General features: G+C 38.7%; 4 protein-coding genes across 5 annotated transcripts in view; 2 read left to right on the forward strand and 2 right to left on the reverse strand.

The window, feature by feature from the left end:
- The window catches only part of LOC116711715 (collectin-12), a 35,759-nt gene extending 34,057 nt beyond the window's left edge, over nucleotides 1–1,702 (reverse strand). The window contains exon 1 of the mRNA XM_032551182.1: nucleotides 1,411–1,702. Coding sequence (XP_032407073.1) covers nucleotides 1,411–1,417 — 7 coding nt within the window. The 5' untranslated portion in view covers nucleotides 1,418–1,702. The remainder of the gene's footprint in view (nucleotides 1–1,410) is intronic.
- Nucleotides 1,703–6,040: 4,338 nt separating this feature from the next.
- LOC116711782 (clusterin-like protein 1) lies at nucleotides 6,041–10,040 on the forward strand. 2 transcript variants are annotated; one of them, XR_004337328.1, is made up of 7 exons: nucleotides 6,041–6,131; nucleotides 6,219–6,367; nucleotides 7,288–7,458; nucleotides 7,545–7,980; nucleotides 8,064–8,192; nucleotides 8,967–9,609; nucleotides 9,795–10,040. XR_004337328.1 is itself a non-coding variant. In XM_032551287.1 (7 exons), exons 1-7 carry the CDS (start codon nucleotides 6,041–6,043, stop codon nucleotides 9,624–9,626), a joined length of 1,386 nt encoding a protein of 461 aa, XP_032407178.1. In that variant the 3' UTR covers nucleotides 9,627–10,040. The 2 variants fall into 2 exon arrangements, 1 of the variants encoding a protein (XP_032407178.1); XM_032551287.1 differs by having other exon boundaries at nucleotides 8,967–9,181; nucleotides 9,432–10,040.
- A 117-nt stretch (nucleotides 10,041–10,157) lies between these two features.
- On the forward strand, nucleotides 10,158–13,372 carry tyms (thymidylate synthetase). The gene is made up of 7 exons (XM_032551288.1): nucleotides 10,158–10,903; nucleotides 11,455–11,528; nucleotides 11,620–11,794; nucleotides 12,320–12,421; nucleotides 12,496–12,671; nucleotides 12,750–12,821; nucleotides 12,905–13,372. The coding sequence occupies exons 1-7, from the start codon at nucleotides 10,672–10,674 to the stop codon at nucleotides 13,040–13,042; spliced, it is 969 nt and encodes a 322-aa protein (XP_032407179.1). The 5' UTR covers nucleotides 10,158–10,671; the 3' UTR covers nucleotides 13,043–13,372.
- enosf1 (enolase superfamily member 1) lies at nucleotides 11,834–20,861 on the reverse strand. Its single transcript, XM_032551285.1, has 15 exons — nucleotides 20,719–20,861; nucleotides 20,525–20,627; nucleotides 19,192–19,307; nucleotides 18,015–18,101; nucleotides 17,903–17,929; nucleotides 17,754–17,826; nucleotides 16,700–16,738; nucleotides 16,456–16,538; nucleotides 16,254–16,376; nucleotides 16,043–16,177; nucleotides 15,550–15,591; nucleotides 15,329–15,458; nucleotides 14,210–14,309; nucleotides 14,057–14,138; nucleotides 11,834–13,454 (listed from the first exon to the last, which is right to left on the reverse strand). The coding sequence occupies exons 1-15, from the start codon at nucleotides 20,797–20,799 to the stop codon at nucleotides 13,362–13,364; spliced, it is 1,314 nt and encodes a 437-aa protein (XP_032407176.1). The 5' UTR covers nucleotides 20,800–20,861; the 3' UTR covers nucleotides 11,834–13,361.
- Between the last annotated feature and the right edge of the window lie 71 nt (nucleotides 20,862–20,932).

Below are 20,932 nucleotides of genomic sequence, written 5' to 3' on the forward strand. Positions count from 1 at the left end.
TTGGGAGACAGGATATTTAGTTGGTTATTTTATAAGTACAGACTTACTGACCAAAATTTTACAACAGTAGAATTTGTACTTGGTGTTGATATATAAAGAAAGGAAAAAAGTATTCTATTTCACTGCACAGTTTGTTGAAAAAAGTCATTTCAGCCACAGCTTTTCATCTTCATCAACTTATATTGATAAGAAACGCTGATTGGTTTTCGAATGGACTTGGATCTTCCCAGATAGAAGCCAGCACCTGTACTTGATTTACTGTTGTCCATCTCAAAATATTCAACTCACTACTTCTCTTTTCAAGGTTTTTAAAAACCTCTAGAGTCATTTAGGGTAACGCCAGTGGGGCTTGGGCCAGAGTTAGGGAATCAGGAATTTAATAATCAATAAAAGAACCATGAACAATCCCATAGAATGTCTTTTTTTCCTCTTAATTTCCTGCAGGAGCTAGCTTTGCAACTTTACTAATGTTTGCACTAACATTGCTAGTGGGTGAGTCTGATTATTTATGTTTCACTAAGTTGGTACATACCAGTTCTGCATGATTATACAGTTGAAACCTGACACATCTCCATTTCCCCCTCACAGTCTGATTTTAAATAAAACTAAATAAACTTTTCCTCTTTTAGATCATTTTAGAATACCAAAATTATGTATATTACTCAATGCCAAAAACTGAAAGAGATGTTTTTTTTGTTGTAGGGGTTTAATCCTTCCACAAGATTCTCAGAATAGTTTGCTGGAATTATGGTCTTTGCTTTTAGAGTCCGTTCATTTCTGAATGGACTTTGGTTTGGTGGTTGATATCCACATTTCATACCAAGACATGCTCATTTCTGGGACACATAGCCTGACTCCTTCTCTATGCGAATAGAGTTTGCATAGTTTGAACATGTGAATGTGACACGTTCAAGAATCTGGAAATAGAACCCAAAATGACCCAAACTTGCATAGATCATCCACTCTGCAATTCTCCTTCTGATATCTTCATTTATTTCTTTACAATTTTCAATGATGTCATTAAAAAAAGCAATGTATTTGAGGTAATATGTTAAAGTTCATCCACAGGTGTGTCTCTATTTAACTGAAATTCTGCTAATTGACCTGATGTTGACAAGTCTCCGACATCATCTGAGATGTGACAAGTTGCTTTGAGCCATTTTAGTGTACGCTTCCGAGTTTGAAGTAAGCATCCGAGTGAAATTGTATGTAGTCTGGCTGTATGATTAGATAACTGGAATAATAAAAAAGAACGAAAGAAACGTCCCCAGTCATCTACAACTTCTTTACCGTAGAGCTGTATCACCCCGATCATTTCACAAACGTATTTTCAGCTTAAACAAAAATTGAAACTACGAATACATTACAAAGGTAAACAAGCATGAAGCTGCATCGCTCCACAGTTCATACCTTTCATGGCGTTTCAATTGCTCGTTGAGGTTTGTAGAAGCGATGAGGATCTCAATCACTTTCTGCGCATCTCCGCATCCAGTGCAAAGGAGTTAACTTTTCACGCTAAGAGCAACACCTTCCTCTTTGCCTTACAATCTGCAGCGTTATATGCCTGAGCTCATGTCCAGCTCTGCATTTAAAATGCCATCGTCTCTGATTTTCCGCTCGCTGGGGTTCAGAGGAGCTCCGGAAGCTGCCCTGATGATCTGAGAATCTTATCCTTCAGCGGTGCGCGGAGAGGAGCCGAGTAGTTTGTGCTGAAGCAAGTTAACCAAAATGAGGCCTAGATGAGAGTTTCGTTTGCTGCTGTTAGTTTCAAAATAAAGCTCAGTCTAGCGACCACGTCAAGAAGATCGTATTTAATTCTTTGAACCAATGCATTAGCGAATTATATCATATCCTTTTTAGCCTTACTTTAAAATTTGAACTGTTTGCTTTTGACAAGCTATCTAAAAATCTGTCATGAGATTATTGGATTGATCAATTATATAGACACATCAAATTTTAATCTTATACATATTTTCATATAAAATTCTGAATTAGTCACACGTGTTTAGTAGGTTATATATATATATATATATATATATATATATATATATATATATATATATATATATTAGTCTTATTACTTTAAAACTAAAATAAGAAAACTGTCTGTTTCTGATTATCGACCTGTCCAGGTGGACCCCACCACTCGGCCAGTGACCACTGGATAGAGGTAATGGACACTGCAAGGAAAAGTGAGCAAAGATAATGGGTGGATGGATGATTACGCTTCATGAAGTGTGTGCGCAGCCATTATTAATAATCGCATCTGGCCACGTGTAGCATACTGGGGATCATCCACCAGAGGGCGTAACAAAAAGTAGCTTCAGGTCTGGAGAAATCTTTGCTAGAGATGCAAGTTACGGTGTTTGCGTTATGTTTGTGGTTAATGTTATTGGGTCCAACGACAAAAGCACCAGTCCAGTGATTAGTTAAAAGTATCCATCTGCTTGTAATTTTAAAAAAGTAAAATGTCCAACCTCTGAGAAACCTTTGTTTTGTCAGCTCTTCCGTTTCCGGTATTTTCCGCAGTATTCTCTAGAACTTGACTTGTTGCTTCTACGTTAGAGTCCAGTCTCCTGTTGCCCTGTCTCCTCCTGTTGGAAGACGAAGCTCCAACGAGCGGCACTGCAGCGTCAAATCCATCCGGAGATGAGTATAGCGGCGGAGGGAATGGCCGTCATGAATGTCCCCCAGGAGAAAACCTGGTACCAATTACTGTGTTTCAAGGACAACATTTGTGCCGAGTTCCTGTTTTTACATCATCTTGTTTATATACTTAAAAAGGCACATATACTAATTAATAGCCAGAATAAGTAAAGGCAGCCTACGCATTTTGTAACTTTTTTTTGACGTTTGCTAATATTCTTAATGTCTTTATAGATCAGAAACCTGATAAGACATACCCGTTCCACCTATTCTATAAATTAATGAACAAATAAAATTTAAAAAGTCTTTGTATCTTGTTGATAACAATGTTGTCAATGTTGAATCGGTGGAATATTTGTAATAAAAAGTGTGAGTATGTGTTTTTTATAGGCCTAAAAACCTGCAAAAATATGTAAAACAGTAAGCTCAGCCAAATTACGTCCTGGCATAATATATGTTGTGATATAATATGAAAGTATTTTATTTAGTGTTCCAACCAAAATAAATAAATAAATAAATTTGACATATTCACACAAAAGTGTTTTGGTTACATACACACATGCAAAAATAAATACATTTCAATTATTCTTAATATACAAAGATGACTTCTCATCTTTTTTCACATTTCATTGTGTGGATGGATTGTGTTTATTGTCAACATTATCAGTGACAGACAGATGACCTCCCTAAAGCAACCGAGATGATCCCCGTCTCATCAAAATGGAGCTTCCACCAGAAACCACTTTCCTTTAATTCTTCCAGGTGCTGTGATAATTCCAACACTTCCTGTGTCTGCAGTCTGTCCGGCCTACAGATGCAGCTCAATGATCAAAGGTTGAATGCCCAGCTGCATCCCTGCAGGCAAACAGGAAGCAATACAGAATGCATGCTGTTGTCTTGATATTTACTGATGATAATTTATGTTGACAAAAGTTCAAACTGGTTAATTTATAGTTAAGGATTTAGAAAACCTTGCTCTCATTTATTCTGAACTGTATTCTTTATTCTATTTCTCTCTATTTTTTTTTCCAAAAGACTACAAAGTATGCCATATATCAGATTTCAGACCAACCTCTCAATGATAAATACACTAATTACTTGTTTTTTAAAAGGCTTCAAAACTCTTATTCCACTGTCAGTTATAATTGCAGCAGCAGGTTTCTGTTAGGGCTCAAAGATTGTGTTGAGATGATAAAAAGCAGATGCAGGGTCAGATATTTTGCAGGTTCCTTCTGCTGGCTTTCACTCAAGGGTCTCGGATCTCATTTGCTGGGTCAAGGCTTTTCAGCAGCGGATTCGGATTAAAACAAGGCTCCAAAACGGCAAAGGAATTCCACATTTACCATGCAGCTTACATGAGAGGATATTATGAAGAGAAGTATGTCAACTAACATTTCTGAGCTGGTGGAAGGAGAGGGAAATTGATGCTGCAGGCTTGAATGACAGGAAGCAGAAAAGCACCTTTCAAATAGGATTTCTAAAGTGTTTAACTCCAGATTCCTTAAACTCAGTCCAGTTACTATCTTTGGGTTGCACATGGGGAAAAAAACGGTTCATACTCCAAGAAAAAAATTTATAGGTCTTAAGAGTCCAACAATTTCAGTTATGCAGCACGGGAAGGTTGTGTGTGATATATTGTGTGTGGCTTTCGTGTTATGGCTGCACAATGTTGCACAGATCAGAATGCATTTTTTCCTTGTGGCTGATTGCATGGCTCCATCTGTATCTGAATTCTCGTGCACCTTCTGACAAAAAAAACGCCCAATAAATCAGGCAGAGTAGGTGGAACTGAAATGAAATCACACATGCTAAAGGTCTTGTAATGATTATTAGGTGGACACACTGTTGGTCTCATGCCAGTGTGGACTGGGGCTCCCTTGTGCCTGAGTACAGAGGCAATTTGAATCAGAGAAACTGAATCAGAGAGAGACTCTACATAAACCTGCAACAAGTCCGCCCACAGCTGTTCCCGGTCTTTGAAATCGTTCACACTGGTACTGGGTCAGAGTTGATGCTTGAGCTGATTCCACACAGATGATGTTGTTCAATGATTGGGGGACTCTCTAGGACTTTGCAGGACTTCAGAATTATACCGGTATTCCATTGACACACATTCCACAGTAAGCTCGGAAAAACACTTAAATGTCGGGACTGTCGCTTTCTGATACCAATCTGAAGACCTCTTTACAAAAAAGTCAACCACTAACTTAGTTCATAAAAATGGTTTTTGTGAGTCTTTCTGCATCCTCAGAGCGCAGAAAGAAGATGCCCACAAATCTAACTAAATATCCAGGTCTAGATCTAACTTTCTGTCAGAGACAGATACTCATGATGTTTGCCCAGAGTGTCCAGGATCTGGGAGCAAAGCTAAAGAGAGTTAGAAAAATACTAGCCAACTGATGAACATGAGTATACAATAGACATGTTTTATGCTGGAAATTAAATAAGTTGTTTCCTTGTCTCCCAGTAACATCTTTCTCTTGTTCTGCACATGCGGTGGCCTCTAAAGTAGAGCTTAGCCACTGTCTGAGACAAAGGAAGTAGGTGCTGGGTCTCTGCAGGAGGTTGAGGCTTACCGTCAGTCTGTTGGAGATTAGAGTATAAAGTTTAACCTGAGGAAGGTCCTGCAGTCTGTTACAGGCAGGTCTGTGCAAGAGACAGACATGTAAACAACTGAGCCTCGCAACTGTGTATTAATGCCGGTATTACGTTGATCTCTGGGTATGCTCCACACATAATGCAAATACATTAAGAGGATCTGTACTGCTGAGTAGCTCCACAAAAATAGAATACAGGAGGCAGACTCTTCCACTCTCATCCGTCCAAGAGGACCTGCAGCCTTCACTCTGAGTCTGGTTTATTCATCAAGGTAAAACTCTGGTCTACTCTGTTTCTGGTTCTGTTTTGCGTAGCATTTAAATGGAAAAATAAGTAAAGTACCAAAAGCAGCAGCTAATAATATACAGGTGCTCCAAAGGAAACAGAATTGTTTGATTTAATGACTTCACACACATTATCAAAGCCTAAATGTCTGCAATGTTCTCTTCCTGAATCACTCAGAAAGAATCTCTGTAGCTAGCAATGTTTAATAGTTATATGTTGTGAATTTCCAGAAAACTTACGAAGTAAGATAATTGGTCACACAAGTTGCATGTATTCCTACTATGTTGCAAATGTTTCATGTTTTGAGGGAAAGGTTTGAGAAATGGCGCCACCTTGTGGCCGCCTTTTCAGAATTCCTGCAATTTTGAAATAGAAAAGAATCCACACCTTCCACATATTTTATGAGTTAAATGTCTCCCAAAGTTCCCAGATTTACAATGTACATAAGAAACCTTTGCTTTATCCAACAAAAAATAAGTGAAATTCTGCATTTTGGATGTTTTAAAACAGGATGAGGAGGCTTCTAGTTCAAATCCTGTGCATCACTAACATTTTCCTGTGTTCTGCTAATTCTCCTTCACTGAGTGAAGGCATCCTGACAAGTAAGGTCTCCCACTTCAGCACATAATCTGACTGTGAAAAGGGAAAGAAAATCAAGGAAAACTTGATAGCTTCTCTGATTTGTGTAGATCTGTCTGCAGCCGGCGAGAAGTATGTGAATGAGGAGATAAAGAAATCTCTACTCAGAGTGAAACAAGTAAAAGAAAAAATGGAGAAAGAAGAAGAGAAGCACAAATACCTGATGGAGGAAGTGAGGCACAGTGGAGACAAGAAAAGGGTGTGCTATTTTTTATTTTATTATTTTTGTAATTTAATAACAGTTTTGCATGTTATTAGTGGATGGAAGTACTAGCTTCTGATAATAGGTTGCAAACTTAAGAATCAATTCTTTTTAATGATCACTGAATGCATCATACAGTGAGAAAATTATTCCTATAGGAAGAAGACTTAAAGTAGTCTATCTGATCTATGTTCTATTTCAGCAATGTGTCTAAAAAGGAAACAAGAGCAAGCACCAAATGTCTTAGCAGCCATTTAAAGGAAATCTGTATTTTGGCATGTTATCTGTTCATCCAGAATGTTACAATAGAAAGTTGGTCTTCACCAGGTGCAGGTCATTTTCCTTACTTACCATTCAATACTTTTGCAGTTTTAGTTATTTCACTAAATTAGTTATCGGTCACAGAGACTAAACGTTGAAGAGACAAGTAAGCCAGCTGCCTTCAGCAGCTAACAGGAAGGGTAAACGTATCACAGCAGGTCAGTTTCACCTTCCTGTATTGGAACATGGAAGATGTCAGATTTAAAGTTTAAGAAAAAAAATAGAATTTTGAGATTAAAGTTGGAATCCTCTCATTTTTAATGTCTCTTATCCTCCTCTATTTCTGATGCATATACTCAAAATAAAAAATTGCATCTTGAAAGCTTTGACAGAGAAGGAGCATTACAGTTTTATGCTTGTCTTTCTGCTTCTTATCAAAGAAAATTATTATTTTCTGCCTCCTAAACAGCAGAGCCACAGAGAAACCACAAGGCAGTCAGAGAATCATGAATGTGGGAGCACAGCTTGTGTGCTCCCACATTGGATAAATGAACCGTCTACAGATTTATATGTTTTCTGTTCTTTTTAGAAGAATGGGCTTGGCTGCATGCCAAACTTCTGGCTTATTAAGCGGTGTCTGTTGGGGGTTGTTTTAGGGGGCCATGCAGCTGGCCAGGGAAACGGAGCAGAAACTCAAGGAGGCCGAGCGGCAGTGTCGAGATTTAACTAAGTCTTTCTTTGGGGAGTGTCGGCCTTGTCTGGAGGATTCTTGTAAGGCCTTCTTTACCTCTACATGTCGCCGTGGCTACGCTTCCTTTGCTTTTAAGGTTTGACTTCACTTCTAAAAAGACTGGCTGAAAGTGACAATGATGCATAACAGGTGCTGACCTGAAAAATCTCTCTTTATTTACAGGTTGAGGAATTTTTTAGGAAAATGGCCTCCCAGGTTGAGGCCACAGAGATGAATTCAGATAAACTTAAATCTGGTTCAGCTGAGATTAAAGAGGATGAAACAGACGTGGAGCTTCTTCAGGCTGATGCTGCGTTCACTCAGCTGCTGTCGAACATCAGTGACTTGTACAACCACAGCATCAGTCTGATGACGAGTTTGCAGCATGTGCTTGGACCCTCCCTTCTCGAAGCCTTAACCTCAGAGCTCCAGTCGGGGTCGATCTCTGCATCGCCAGATGAATCTGATGATAGTCTTTTAAAAAGTTGGGGCTTGGATCACATCTTTTACTCAGCATTTGCGTTTGGGAAAGATGTGCTGGAGGAATTGAGCTCCACGGTGGAGGATGTATTCGAAGAGATTCAAGAAGCTGATGAATATTTTCACCACTCAAACAGAGGTTTCTGACACACCCTGATGCACCATATATTTTTATCTATTTTATGTGAGCAGAAATGACCGATTCCTTACTAATGTCCAAAGATGCAGAATCGCTTTCCTCGTTTGGACAGCATCCAAATGGGTATCTGTGTCGAACGCTCCGCAGACAGGCATCACAATGTTGGCAGCTCCAAAACCTGTGTGAGACCTGCGGAAACAATCTAATAAAAGGTAAATAAAGTGCTGTTTCCCAGCCCTTTGTTGGCTTAATAAATTGATTTAACTAAACTAATTAAAATTGTACTGCTTTCTTTCACTGTAGAGGATGTAACAAAAACCATGATGAAAAGAGTTATGTTAACTTTTTGAGGTAGAGGCACATGCAGCCTCCCCTGGACCTTTTTTCACACATTTATCATGTTACAATAAACGTAATGTATTATATTCAAATCTTAAGTGGTGGGTTATCAGAAAGCAGAGCATGAAGTGAAAAGAAATGACAGATGGTTTTCAAGATGTTTAAAAAGAAAATGAAAACAAAACTTGTCTCCTACAACCTTGTGCTTCCTGTAAGTTGGTTCTATGTCAGGTTTTTATTTCATGGAGTTTATATATAAATGGAAAAATTTGTGCGAAAGGAAAAATTAAAAATAAGAACATTGAAGGAAAGCGGAGGTTCCATGATGCTGTTGGTGTTGAGCTGCAAAAAAACTTAAATAAGTTAGCTAAAAACTTTATACAATTTTTATTATATTGTTTGAATTGTGTTTTTATCAATAAAATTATCATTTTTGCACAACATCTGTGGGCGTTGTTAAGTTTTAATCACAACAGCAAAACCTCAGTCCTACTTCGTAAGAAAAAATACACAATAGTCCGCAGTGGTATAAATAAGATGGACTTAAAGATCCCAGAGATGTTTTGAACATTATGACCCATAGGATTTCATAATAACGTTTGTTTTTTACCTCAATTTTATCCTTCTATTAACGTTTCTGCTCACAGAGTGTCCGCAATTGCAGCAGCTGCACTCTGAGATGGAAGAGATGCACACCCTGATGAACGCCTCTCGTCTTCAGTATGACGACAGGCTGCAGCTTGTTCACAGACACACAGTGGACACACAGAGGTGGCTTGGGGACACCAGGGACAAGTATGGCTGGATCAGCTGGGTGGCCAATGTCTCAAAGGCTCAGAGCAGCATCTTCAGGGTGATCGCAGTACGTCTGGAGAATACTTAGAAAAAGTATTGCTTTTCATTCTCTCTTTTTGGATCGCAACATCAATTCTGGAGAGATTTGCCGCTTATAAAGAGTGAATATAATCAAGCTAATGCAGTATCTGATGTTTTTGCAATAAAACAGTTTCAAAAATATTAATAATACATAGTCGCTTTATTAACAGAAACCTAAATGAGCTGTTCTTATTTAAATAGTGAGATGATGCAGTTGTACTCTGATTATTTTTCAGGTGAATCTGCAGCAACTGAGGACTAGCAGTCCCGGAGCTGACAGCAGTGTGGTTGTGTCCATATTGGATTCAGCTCCTCTAACTGTATCAGTCCCAGCAGATCTAATGGTAGAGGATCCTGCTTTCGTGGAATATATTGCTGACCATGCTCTGACTCTCTATAAGCAGCAAATAAGTGGTAAATGTTCTTCTTAATTCCCAAGATGCACCGTGTGTCACCTTAGAAACCCCTTAAATCAAAATTAAAACACTGCGATTAAAACCTCTTAGAACTTTAGATACTTTAATGCTGAAGTGGATTTTTGTATCTCAGTCACATTGAACAGAAATCAAAAATGTTTTTTGTTTTTTTTTTACTTGCAGGAATGAACTGACCACTTCCATTTCTGAACAAATTTCTCTGAAGTTGAAACAAATCTGCAGTCCAGTCCACTCATCCTGCATAATTTGAAGTTTATGTCACTAAAACAAATTGGTAAAGCTTTTCAGCTTCTTGGCTTTTCATTGATAGATTTTGACAGTATACAGTCTGATGCACTGATGACTATTTTTCCTTCTTAATGCACCAAACTTATCCTCAGCATGATCCTCAACAATGACATAATGAAAATAAAGAAATCGGAGAATCACACCTTGAGGCATCAGCTTTTATGCAAGTTAAAAAATAAAATAAAAATAAAATCTATCCGTATTGGGGTTGCATGTGCATAGTGAGTGATTAGTAGCATTCCAGAACTGGACTCGGGCACCACCGTTTTCACAATTGCACAATCAGCATCATGCAACTTCCATTTTTGATTTGTTTTTATAGTGCCGGGCTAATGCAGTGTAGATAACCTGTTGATTATTAAATAATGTGCTGTGTGAAATGTTGCTCTGTAATAATATACTCATAATATTTTATTGGGCAAATAATACTAAAACATAGCAAAAGTTTATTTTCTTTAGTGAAGTTTTTTTTTTTTTCTTTTTGCATAAAGGTTATGGGTGGCGGGAGAGATGTGGGAGGTAAAGGACTTTTCTCGCTCGGCCAAAACAGGTAAAGCCTCTGGGGAGGGGAACTCCACCTCCCCCCTGTGGCTCCTCCCCTTCTTGTCGGGCCAATAGGAAGCCCTGGATTACCCGGGACATTTTGCCCGGGAAATACAAACAAACATCCGGGTTCGTGACTGTCTTGATTAACTGAGGAGGCTCGGGCTCCGCTCCGTTCCCGCTGCAACCTCAACTTTTATATGTTAATATGCCTGCAACCTCTGACATACACACCGAGGAGGTGCGCAGAGATGCCGCCTCTAGGACGGACGAGAAGCCAGCAATGGAGAAGGAGGAGAAGAAGTTCGGCTTTCTGTGCGATGAACGCGGATATTTGAGTCTAGCAGAGTACATCATGGAGCACGGCTGCAGGAAGGGAGACCGAACCGGGACAGGAGTCCTGTCTTTGTTCGGAGCTCAAGTCCGATACAGCCTACGAGGTACAGACCAGCTTTAGCCTATGTGCGTAAAAAACATAGTCGTGGAATGAATGAATGAATGAAAATGCAGTACAGGTACAGAGATGGTAAGAGAGTATAAAATGTTTTGAGTTACGAAGATCTAAGATTTAGAACAAAAAGGGATTAGGACATTGAACTCTGTTTGGTGATTTTAGTTTAGTTTTCCAAAAAGGTGAGAAAATTAGAGTTCATGGGAAGATAACCAAGGCGAGGCTGTTACAGAGGAATGACAAAGATGTGCTCTACATACTTAAATGTGGCTTTTACTGTTCTGAGCACACCTGGCCTAGTCAAAGTCCAGACATGGACTTTGACTAGGCTGGCTGGGCTTGAAAAAAAAATCCCCACACAATATTTTGTTTGTGATGTAATAAAGTCAGAAAGAGTTAAAGGTGTGTGAAGATGTAATTTTTTTTCAAAACACTAGAGCTCCCTTAGGTCAAGGTATGAATTACAAAACATCTTAGAATTGCGAAATTGAGCATTTGCATTATTAACAGTTAATCTGTTTGGTTTTGTTCTCTTTGCAGACCAGTTCCCCTTGTTGACAACTAAGAGAGTTTTCTGGAAAGGAATCCTGGAGGAGTTGCTGTGGTTTATTAAGGTGAAGATGATGGGAAATCCCCACTTGACTCTTCATTTTCTATGTTTCACCAGGGCTAACGAGGCTGTTGCATTTGTTTTATATGCTGCAGGGATCAACAAATGCCAAAGAGCTGTCAGAGAAAGGAGTGAAGATCTGGGACGCCAACGGGTCCCGTGACTTCTTGGACAACCTGGGCTTCACAGAGAGGGAGGAGGGGGACCTGGGACCTGTGTATGGTTTCCAATGGAGGCACTTCGGTGCAGAGTACAAGGACATGCACACAGGTACTGCACTGTTGTAAAAAGCAAAGCTATTAGAATAGCTTCTGTGGGATGTTTAATGTTTGACCCATAAAGTCCACTAAAGCATATCATACGATGGTCTTTTTTAAATTAAAATACATTTTCTCACGTTGTTTAGCTTTAATAACATATTTGATCTAATTTGTTATCAAAACACTTTAACAGTCTACAAAAAACAGAACCTGCAGCTGTTATGGTACACTGCAGAGCGCTGAACTGGCCCATCCTTTAGTTTTTTTATATTAGATACCTATTATAAGCCAACCAATACACACTTGTTTATTTAAATGAAACATAAATGTAAAATAACTAATTAAGTCCATGAACTGTATGAAAATATCCCTTTTTCAAAATACCTACTACTACGGTATGCCTTGAATTAACCTTAAAACCTATAGTAAACCTCTTAAGAACTACAGTACATCTGCTAAGGGTTCTTTTTTAATTACAGCTTTTAGTCTGACCTTCATTCATCTAAATGTGTTGATTCCCCCGCTCTTTCAACAGATTACACAGGACAAGGTGTCGACCAGCTGCAAAACATCATTGACACCATCAAGAAAAACCCGGAAGATCGACGGATCATCATGTGTGCCTGGAACCCCAAAGGTAAGAGGTTACAGTTCTTGATTATTTTTCTGTCGTTGTTTGTTTTCTGATTTGAACATCCTCGGTGTCTGCAGACCTCCCCATAATGGCGCTGCCCCCCTGCCACGCCCTCTGTCAGTTCTACGTCTGCGACGGGGAGCTGTCCTGTCAGCTGTACCAGCGCTCCGCCGACATGGGTCTGGGGGTGCCTTTCAACATCGCCAGCTATGCACTTCTCACCTACATGATTGCACACATTACAGGACTCAAGGTACGAGCGCTGCACAAGCCTTATTTCTGTTTAATCTACAGACGTGTTGTCCAACGTCTCACATCTCGTCCCTTGCAGCCCGGCGACTTTGTCCACACTCTGGGAGATGCTCACGTCTACCTCAATCACGTTGAACCTCTGAAAGTGCAGGTGGGTTAGATCGATCAGTTCAGCTAAAACATTTCTGTAGTTGCGTTTGATTTCTGATTCGTGCGATCTGTTCAAATGTGCAGGTCCAGAGGGAGATTCGCCCTTTTCCAACACTAAAAATCAAAAGAAAAGTGGAAAGCATCAATGACTTCCAGGCGGAGGACTTTGAGATCTGTGGCTACAACCCACACCCCACCATAAAGATGCAGATGGCCGTGTGAGACCTGAAATTGGCTGTGTGCCTTTTAACCTTGAAAGACTGTAGTTCACACAAGGCTTTGTTTTGCCTAATTTAGGGGAAAAATGTTTCTTTTGCCCCAAAAGACGTTTTCTACTGTTTGTTGGTACTTGACTATTTTTTTTCTTTCCTGTATTTTAATTGATAAATTATCTAATTCTGTAAAAAACTTTGCGATCAACCTGATTCGAAACAAACAAATCACAAGAACCCTCCAAATTTTGCCTTTTGGCAAACTTTGGTGATTTGAGAGAAATGATTTACAGTGAGTATTTAACTGTGAAATGTTGACAATAAAGTCCTTATTTGTTGATTTGTAGTTTCCAAACATCTCCTTCCGGGTACTCGTGTCTCTTCACTGATGACTCCAGCATCTCACAGGAATAACCTGGATCCTAAAACCAACAAGCACCACACAGATTCAGTGCCTTGTAAAAGTATTCACACCTCTAAACCTTGCCACACATTTTGTCAATTTACAACTACCAGCCTAAATCTATTTTAAGTGATAGACGAGACCAGAAAATAATATTGAAAGCGTTGTGTCTTGGTATTCAGCCACCCTGAGTCAATGCTTTGTAGAACCACCTTTTGCTGTGTTTACACCTGAGGTCTGGCTGTGGCACTGCCTCACAGAAATTTTTAACCATTCTTAGCAAAATAGCTTCAGTTCAGTCAGACTGGACAGATTAATTAGATTTAGGTCAGGACTTTCACTGGGACATCTTTACACAAGTATATGCTATGAGGTGAATTGAGAAGGCATTTGGTTGCATTGTATTTAGACTAAAGGGGGCTGACTACTATTATATGCCAGTTTTTTTTACCTGTAAAATATTTTGTAAACCTTGTCACATTCTTTCCAATTTTCAAATTTGCAGATCATTGCCTTGGTCCATCAGATAAACAAACAAAATCTACTATGCTAAAGACGGCACTTTAGCATAGTTTCATCTTTCAGTCAAATATGACACAGTGACTTTTGTGATTTCTTTACCTTCGGGGTCAGATAGTGGGCATTTTGTATTACCGCAGGACTGGTGAAGTGTTCATGGAGATGGTCAACATATTCACACATTCTGCAAAGGCACCAAAGGTTGTTCAGACGGTACCGTTATTCATGGCAGTCGGTAATTAAAGCACCTCTCACCGGCCACTGAGATCCGCCGACACACAGATATAATCAAACAGGATGAGGTGCTGAACCAGTTCACACAGACCGACTCCTCCAGCATGAGGACACACAGGCACTGAAAAAACAAACAGTTGCACAATACTATTTAAAAACATGATGGATCCACTGATATAAAGAAACTGGAGCAGGGTTTAATGTTTATACTTCGTACTCAATACGTGTTAAAACACGGTTGATACAATTGATAGTCTTAACTTTGTTATTCAGTAACATTGCAAGATTATTCAGCACCAAAAGGCCACCTTCTGGATGAAATGATCATGTTTATACAGTGTAATTATCAGTTTGTACAAAAGAAGAATGATTAATCTCTGACTGTAATAAACTTCTGCAGAAATGTAGCCTTTTGAAAAAGGTATTAAAAGCATACTTAATACTTGTTAATTTGCAAAAATTACTTTTAATCTTTTAAAGTGAGCCTCATCATGTTCTAATTTATTGGAAATGACCTGCCTCAATGCTCCTTAGTTGTGACTTTGTGCCCTCATTGTTTTTCTCTCCCATTTAAAGTTTTCCTTGTTGAAATTTGTGTACTCTACTTTTTGCCCCATGGAAAGTAACTCTGGTTTGGTGATTCTGTGTTTAGCTAGACAAACCCGTTCACAGAGTAACTGCTGCCGCTTTTGCTTCCTACAGAAAGAACTCTTTGATTACTGCCTCCATCTTTTCCTCTGTCTGCTTCCTGTTCTCTTACGCACCAGTCTGTCACTGCAGATGGGTACTCATACCGAGCCGGTTCTGCTGGAGATGTCCGTCTCTCATCTGATGCCTCAAATCAACAAATTGCTACTTGAGACTTGCTAATTGCATTGAACGAGCAACTGAACTTGGCTGTTCAGTTGAATTTTAACTGAACTGGATTGTGTGTATTTTAATCCAAATATGACTGGGCATCAGTGAAAATAATTTCACTGTATGTGAGTTACTAATGAGTTTTTTTGGGTGTGTTTGTGTTGTAAAGTACCTTGCCATGATTTATTGTGACGTGTCGCTATATAAATAAGCTGACAACATTTTTCCAGAGCATGGGTCTCTGAATGATGCATGACTGAAGACAGTTGTCCTGCTTTTTACCTTTGAACTTGTGGGCCATCAGCAGCACAGCCAGGTTTTCATTGACGCTGCCCAACCGGCAGCTGTCTATTTGAACAAACTGCAGCGCTGAAGCTTGCAGGAACTGCTTGAACATCACTCTGTTGTGACACTGCAGAATAAAAACCAAAATTGTTATACTGAGGAACAAGTCTAGTTGCTTAGCCTTATTTTAAGTGCATAGAAAATGCTTGAACTCCAACCTGCTCGCCTGAAGCCACTCCAATCCCAAGTGGAGCCAAAGCCTGAGAAAAGAATTGTAGAGATAATTCATTTATGATCAAAGAGGCATTAATTAAAAAAAATAAACATGTTAAAGTTCTGACCTAGGATACTAGGTTTTCATAATGTTATTTGTAAATTCTTGCATTTAAAAAATATATTAATTTATATCACATTTGTTCATATTTATTCATTTTTTAATTATCTTTAGTGATTTGTCTAAATGTGCAGTCCTTAAATTAGCTCAAAAATAGCCCAAATTGAAACCTTTCTAGAAGTACGTGGCCTATGCTGATATTGCATTTCAAAGCATTCCAGATATAACTAAACCACAAGCAGGTTAAAAACTCTTGAAAAAATAACAACAAAAAAGTTCTGAAATAAGCTTAGAGAAACAAACTACAATTAAAAACAATACACCAAAAATCTGGTTTAATGTGCTGTTTAATATATATTTATGAACATTCCTCTCACCTTAGAAATAGCAGCATGACCCAGGATGTCATCCGGAGAAGTGGGCTCCTCGATCCACAGAGGTTTGACCTCTGCCAGTCTGGTCACCCAGCTGATGGCCTCGGCTACATCCCATCTCTGGTTGGCATCAATCATCTGACACAAACATATTTCGAAATTCAACAAAAACACTTCACTGAATGCTTAAAAGTGAATAAATAAATAACCTTACCAATGTGTTACTAGGCCCAATCATCTGCCTGATGAGACGACACCTCCGGATATCGTCCTCTAGGTCAGCGCCAACTTTCACCTTAAACCGGGTCCAACCGTGTTGAAGAGCATCCGTGCAAAGCTGGAGGAACAACATCATTAAAACATTAAAACGAGACACTCCAATGTGTGGAGACGCAGCAGGTTGTTGTGCAGTCCACCTGTTTGAGCTGTTGGTCTGAGTATCCCAGCCACGCACAGGAGGTGGTGTAGGCAGGATAACCCTGGTTCATCATAAGGTCCTCTAGCAGGTGAGAAAAGTCAATGCAGTTAAAGAGTATTACCCACAACAGATCTTAGTGAAGATATTTATGTTAACTAAAAGTGCTTGAGTTAGAGCCAAAAGAGGTTTTTCATGTGAAATCCAATTTAGAGGTGAAATTAATGGGTCTTCTGTTTGCTCACCTCTCTGCTGCTTTCCCTCCTTTGCATTCACAAGTATGCCTGAAAAAGCAAAAGGGAGCAAATAAAGCCGACTAGTCTCATTAAGAAAAGCAGTGAAGAGTTTACTGCCTCTCATTAACAGATATAATGACTTGGACATTTTAAAGACACATTTGAACCTTTTTTTTTTGAGGTTGGACTAATTTTACAGCATAAAACAACAACTTAAAAACAACAAGAGGTGCACAAGCGAGAATTTAAAATTATGAACAAAGGACTTTGGATGAGGCTTTTTGGAAGTCAATGGAATTCATTTTAGTTGATTTGTCCATCTCTTCTCTAATTTTGATTCATGTTTAGGACCGTATTCCTATGGGACCATGCGGCTATGTTGACATCATCAACCGTCTGACCCAAATAATCATCTTCAGAGGGAAAGAAATCCAGCAACCACCAAGGTGCTGGCTTTGGTGTTTTTCTGCCAGACGTCCAAGTGGATTGCAACAAGTGAGTAAAATAATGAAAATCAAGGACAGTTTATTCAATTTCACCCCAAATCCGCAGCTAACTGGTTGGAAATTGGACACAACTAGGTGCTCCAACAAGACATTATGCCAAACAGACATCAAAAATGGATTTTTGAGTAGATAAAGGAGGTTAACATTACTATTCTGGAAAGTTCAACTACATTGAAGATATGTGGCTTAGGTTTTAAGGCAAGGTCTGAACAAGAAACCAATCAATAAATATAAATTTAGTAAGAAGTGTGGTCAAACATCCAACAGGATTACACTGGAGGCTTCTTGATGATAAAGAGGTTGTTTTGTCTCTGAGGGGCTTTCTATTGGACATTTAGCCAGATATTAAGGGACATAAGTTTGTATTCCTTAGCTTTTATGTATAATTTTCAACATGTTTGAATAAGAGAAAGTCTACAGCAAATTCAAACTTGTGAATCCAAATATTGTATTTTGTCTATAAAATTATACTTGTCAATGCAGTATAGTAAATTCATGTATAGGAGTGGATGAAAAGCTCTGACCGAAAGGCCAAGTAGTCCTCTAACGTGTCTTACCAAGAGCTTCCTCCTCTGTCAGGACATCGGTGATGTATCTGAAGTCAATGCAGGAGACGATCTGTTTCGGATCCTGAATCGACACACGACACAATATCTGTCCCCGGTGATCACATCCTGGACGCGAATCTAATTTATCTCACACTCACCATGTCGACCAGCAGCTTCCACAGAGGCTACAGGGAAATAGAGACACTAGGTTGTGAATCTTGAGCCCACAACTGTGAATGTTATCACGAAAGCCTGATATGAAAGTCCCACCTTGCCCTCCACCCGAGCCCACAGGTCCCAAACAGCATTCAGGATGGCAGCGGTGGCCAAGTGGATCACTCCTTTCTCTGGACCCAGCTATACCAGCCAAGATAAGGTATTGCAGATGCTTTAATGAAAGCAATACTTTACATTTTATCTCTAATAGAGTGTTTTTTTAGGTTTTACAACAGATGTGAATAAAGAAAAGCCTGAATTGAAGCGTTCCACCTCTGTTGCATTTGTTTGTTTGTTCCATTTTGTCCAGGATAAAAAGATTTATGGGTCCCCATAAAGACAGGAAAATTAATGACTAATTATTTACCCATCTGAGGAGATCTCATAGTTTTCTACAATAAGAGACAGCAACTGGCTAGACAGGCTATCATCGGTAAAGTAGATATTTTTGTGTTTTTTAGAAGGAAAATTTCTACAAATATCTTCATCTTCAGCTGCGAATTACATTAACGGAAATACCCCACTTTAGGGCTGAGTGGCAAATTAAAATATCATCAAAAAGGTTTGTTTTTTTTATCATTTTGATTTGATGGTGCTGTATGGGGTGCCATTAAAGTTGCATAGTTAAACATGAACAGTCAATTTGAGTTGTTTAGATCATCAAAAGAGAAATAAATGGGGGCTAATTATTCAGTCATCTTTTCACCATGTTATTTATACATTTATAAATGTCACAGTCCCAAGACAAATTTTTAATCAGCTAACAAAATATTTATCTCTAAACCACATATTTAGCTTACAAACTAGATATTTTGTTTAGTACCAAACATTCAGCGAATCTGGAATTTAAAAAAATGATTACAATAAATACAAGCATATGTAAAATTAGCTGCATTTATTATTAGATCTTGTCTTTAAAGCATGGAAAAGGAAAAAAAAAGTCTGTATAACCAGATTACTTTTTGTGCTTTATTTCTTCCCAGACTTTTAAAGATTTCAAATGAAACCTGCTCAGGCCAGTTGGCTCCATGCCACACTCACTCTCTGTGTAATGAACATAAAGTTTTACTGTCAATAAACTGAGAAATCAATAAACTATTTCTTAAAAAGTTGCACCAAAACCTCCTTGGTTACAGCATTAATCCTCTATGAATTCTGAAAGAGAATTTCACACAGCAACCAAATTAAAAATCTAAAAGCCTTTATGTGTTTCAGATCCATCCCAACTTACCCATCTCATTTGGCCATCACTCGTCAGCAGCCGGTAAAAACCCCGGAAGTTGCTCACAATGTCGTGCAAAGATTTCCCAACAACCAGTCCTGCTAGAGCCTGGACGGCACGCACCACTGCAGGAGTTCAAATGGAAAAATATTGCATTAGAATGCATTAATGTATGCATAAAGGCCACCACATTCTGCAAAGCACATTTGAATATTTAATCCAACAGAGATCTAACAAATGCACGGACTAACCACAAGGTGGCACTGTTGGCTTTGACAGGAGAACAGAAAAGCTTTCTTGCAGTAATGTTAGAAACACACCTATCCAGAACCTGTTAGTGAATTACATTTTTAAAGCCAGTGCATTATGTGTTTCATCAATTAAAGCATTATTAAACTTTTCTTAATAACCAGTGACAAATAGTATTGAATAAAAATAATCAAATTTCAAGTTTTCCATATATGTATTATATATTACTTGGTGATGACCTCCAGGTATTTGAGGTTGGATGGCTTCTGAGCCATTATCCTGATCTTTGTCTTACCTGATACCTTCTCTTTCTGATTCAAGCCAAGATTCTACCTGGACCACAGCAACATTTTCAGTCGGAAACAAATTGCAGCTGAAAACAATACATTGACTCCAAATCTGCCACTGGTACAAATAATTGTGGGTTCATAAGCTTTTTGTCTCACAAGGACAGAGAAAATTCTGGGTTCCAGATAGAAGATACAAACAAAAACCAACTTAAGTGAGAAATTTTATAAAGTTTCTTAACTTATTTTAAAGGAGTTGTTAAGGTTACTAAACCAATTGTTTCACCAGTGATTTTGTGGGATTTTTCTTCCCTGAATACTCAAATTAAATATCAGGGTTTTTTTTTTTTCCTAAAATGAAAATATTTTATTTCAATGAAAAGGTTAATTTAAGGCTTTCAAAAAAATCTTTGTCAACGTTAATTGCCAAAATATTTTTTTATACGTCTCTTATGTTATTTCAGAATGAGTGCATATATTATTTCAGTTTAAATGTCACAAATGAAAATATGTTATATAAAAATAGATCAGACTTGTGAAAATTCTTATTTGTATCTTATATGTTATATATTATTCTTGTTTTTTCAGTATTACTTTTACATATTGTCTATGTATCTTTACATTGTGCCTAAATGTGATGTTTACCCTAGCCTCTGTCCACCAATCAGCACGATCTACCAATCTTGCTAAAACCCAAAGAAGATTAAAAATCCGAGCTTCCTATAAGCACTTGAATGCACCACTAAGTTAAAGCTCTGGTCACGTGCAACACACCACGCCGTCTCCGGAACTGCTTCAACTCTTACCGATCTCTGTTCCTTTTCCTAAAGTGAAGGTGAGCCCGAAACTTTTCAGCCCACTGTCCGTGTCCAGAACCACGTAAGCGGCCGAGTAATCCGGGTCCATGTGCTGCAGCGTGGACAGAAAACAGCGCACAAAGGCCTGGTCTGTAACTGTATCTGAACCTAATCTGCTCGATGTTTGTGCATAAACTTCTCACCATCGCATCTGAGCCGTGCTGCTCCAAAGACGTAGGAAATCTCACGTCCCTCACAGTCAAATGAGTTATTTTTTGCAACATTTGTGCACTCAAATGAACTAGTCTATTACAATGGTTCACTCTCCAGTCACCTGCAGATTATAATCCCACCCACTCCCTCAACACACCGCCATTGGTTAAAAAACACAACCCACGATTTAAAGAAACATATCAA

Source organism: Xiphophorus hellerii, chromosome 21 (assembly GCF_003331165.1).
Source record: "Xiphophorus hellerii strain 12219 chromosome 21, Xiphophorus_hellerii-4.1, whole genome shotgun sequence".
In the NCBI taxonomy this organism is placed as follows: domain Eukaryota; kingdom Metazoa; phylum Chordata; class Actinopteri; order Cyprinodontiformes; family Poeciliidae; genus Xiphophorus; species Xiphophorus hellerii.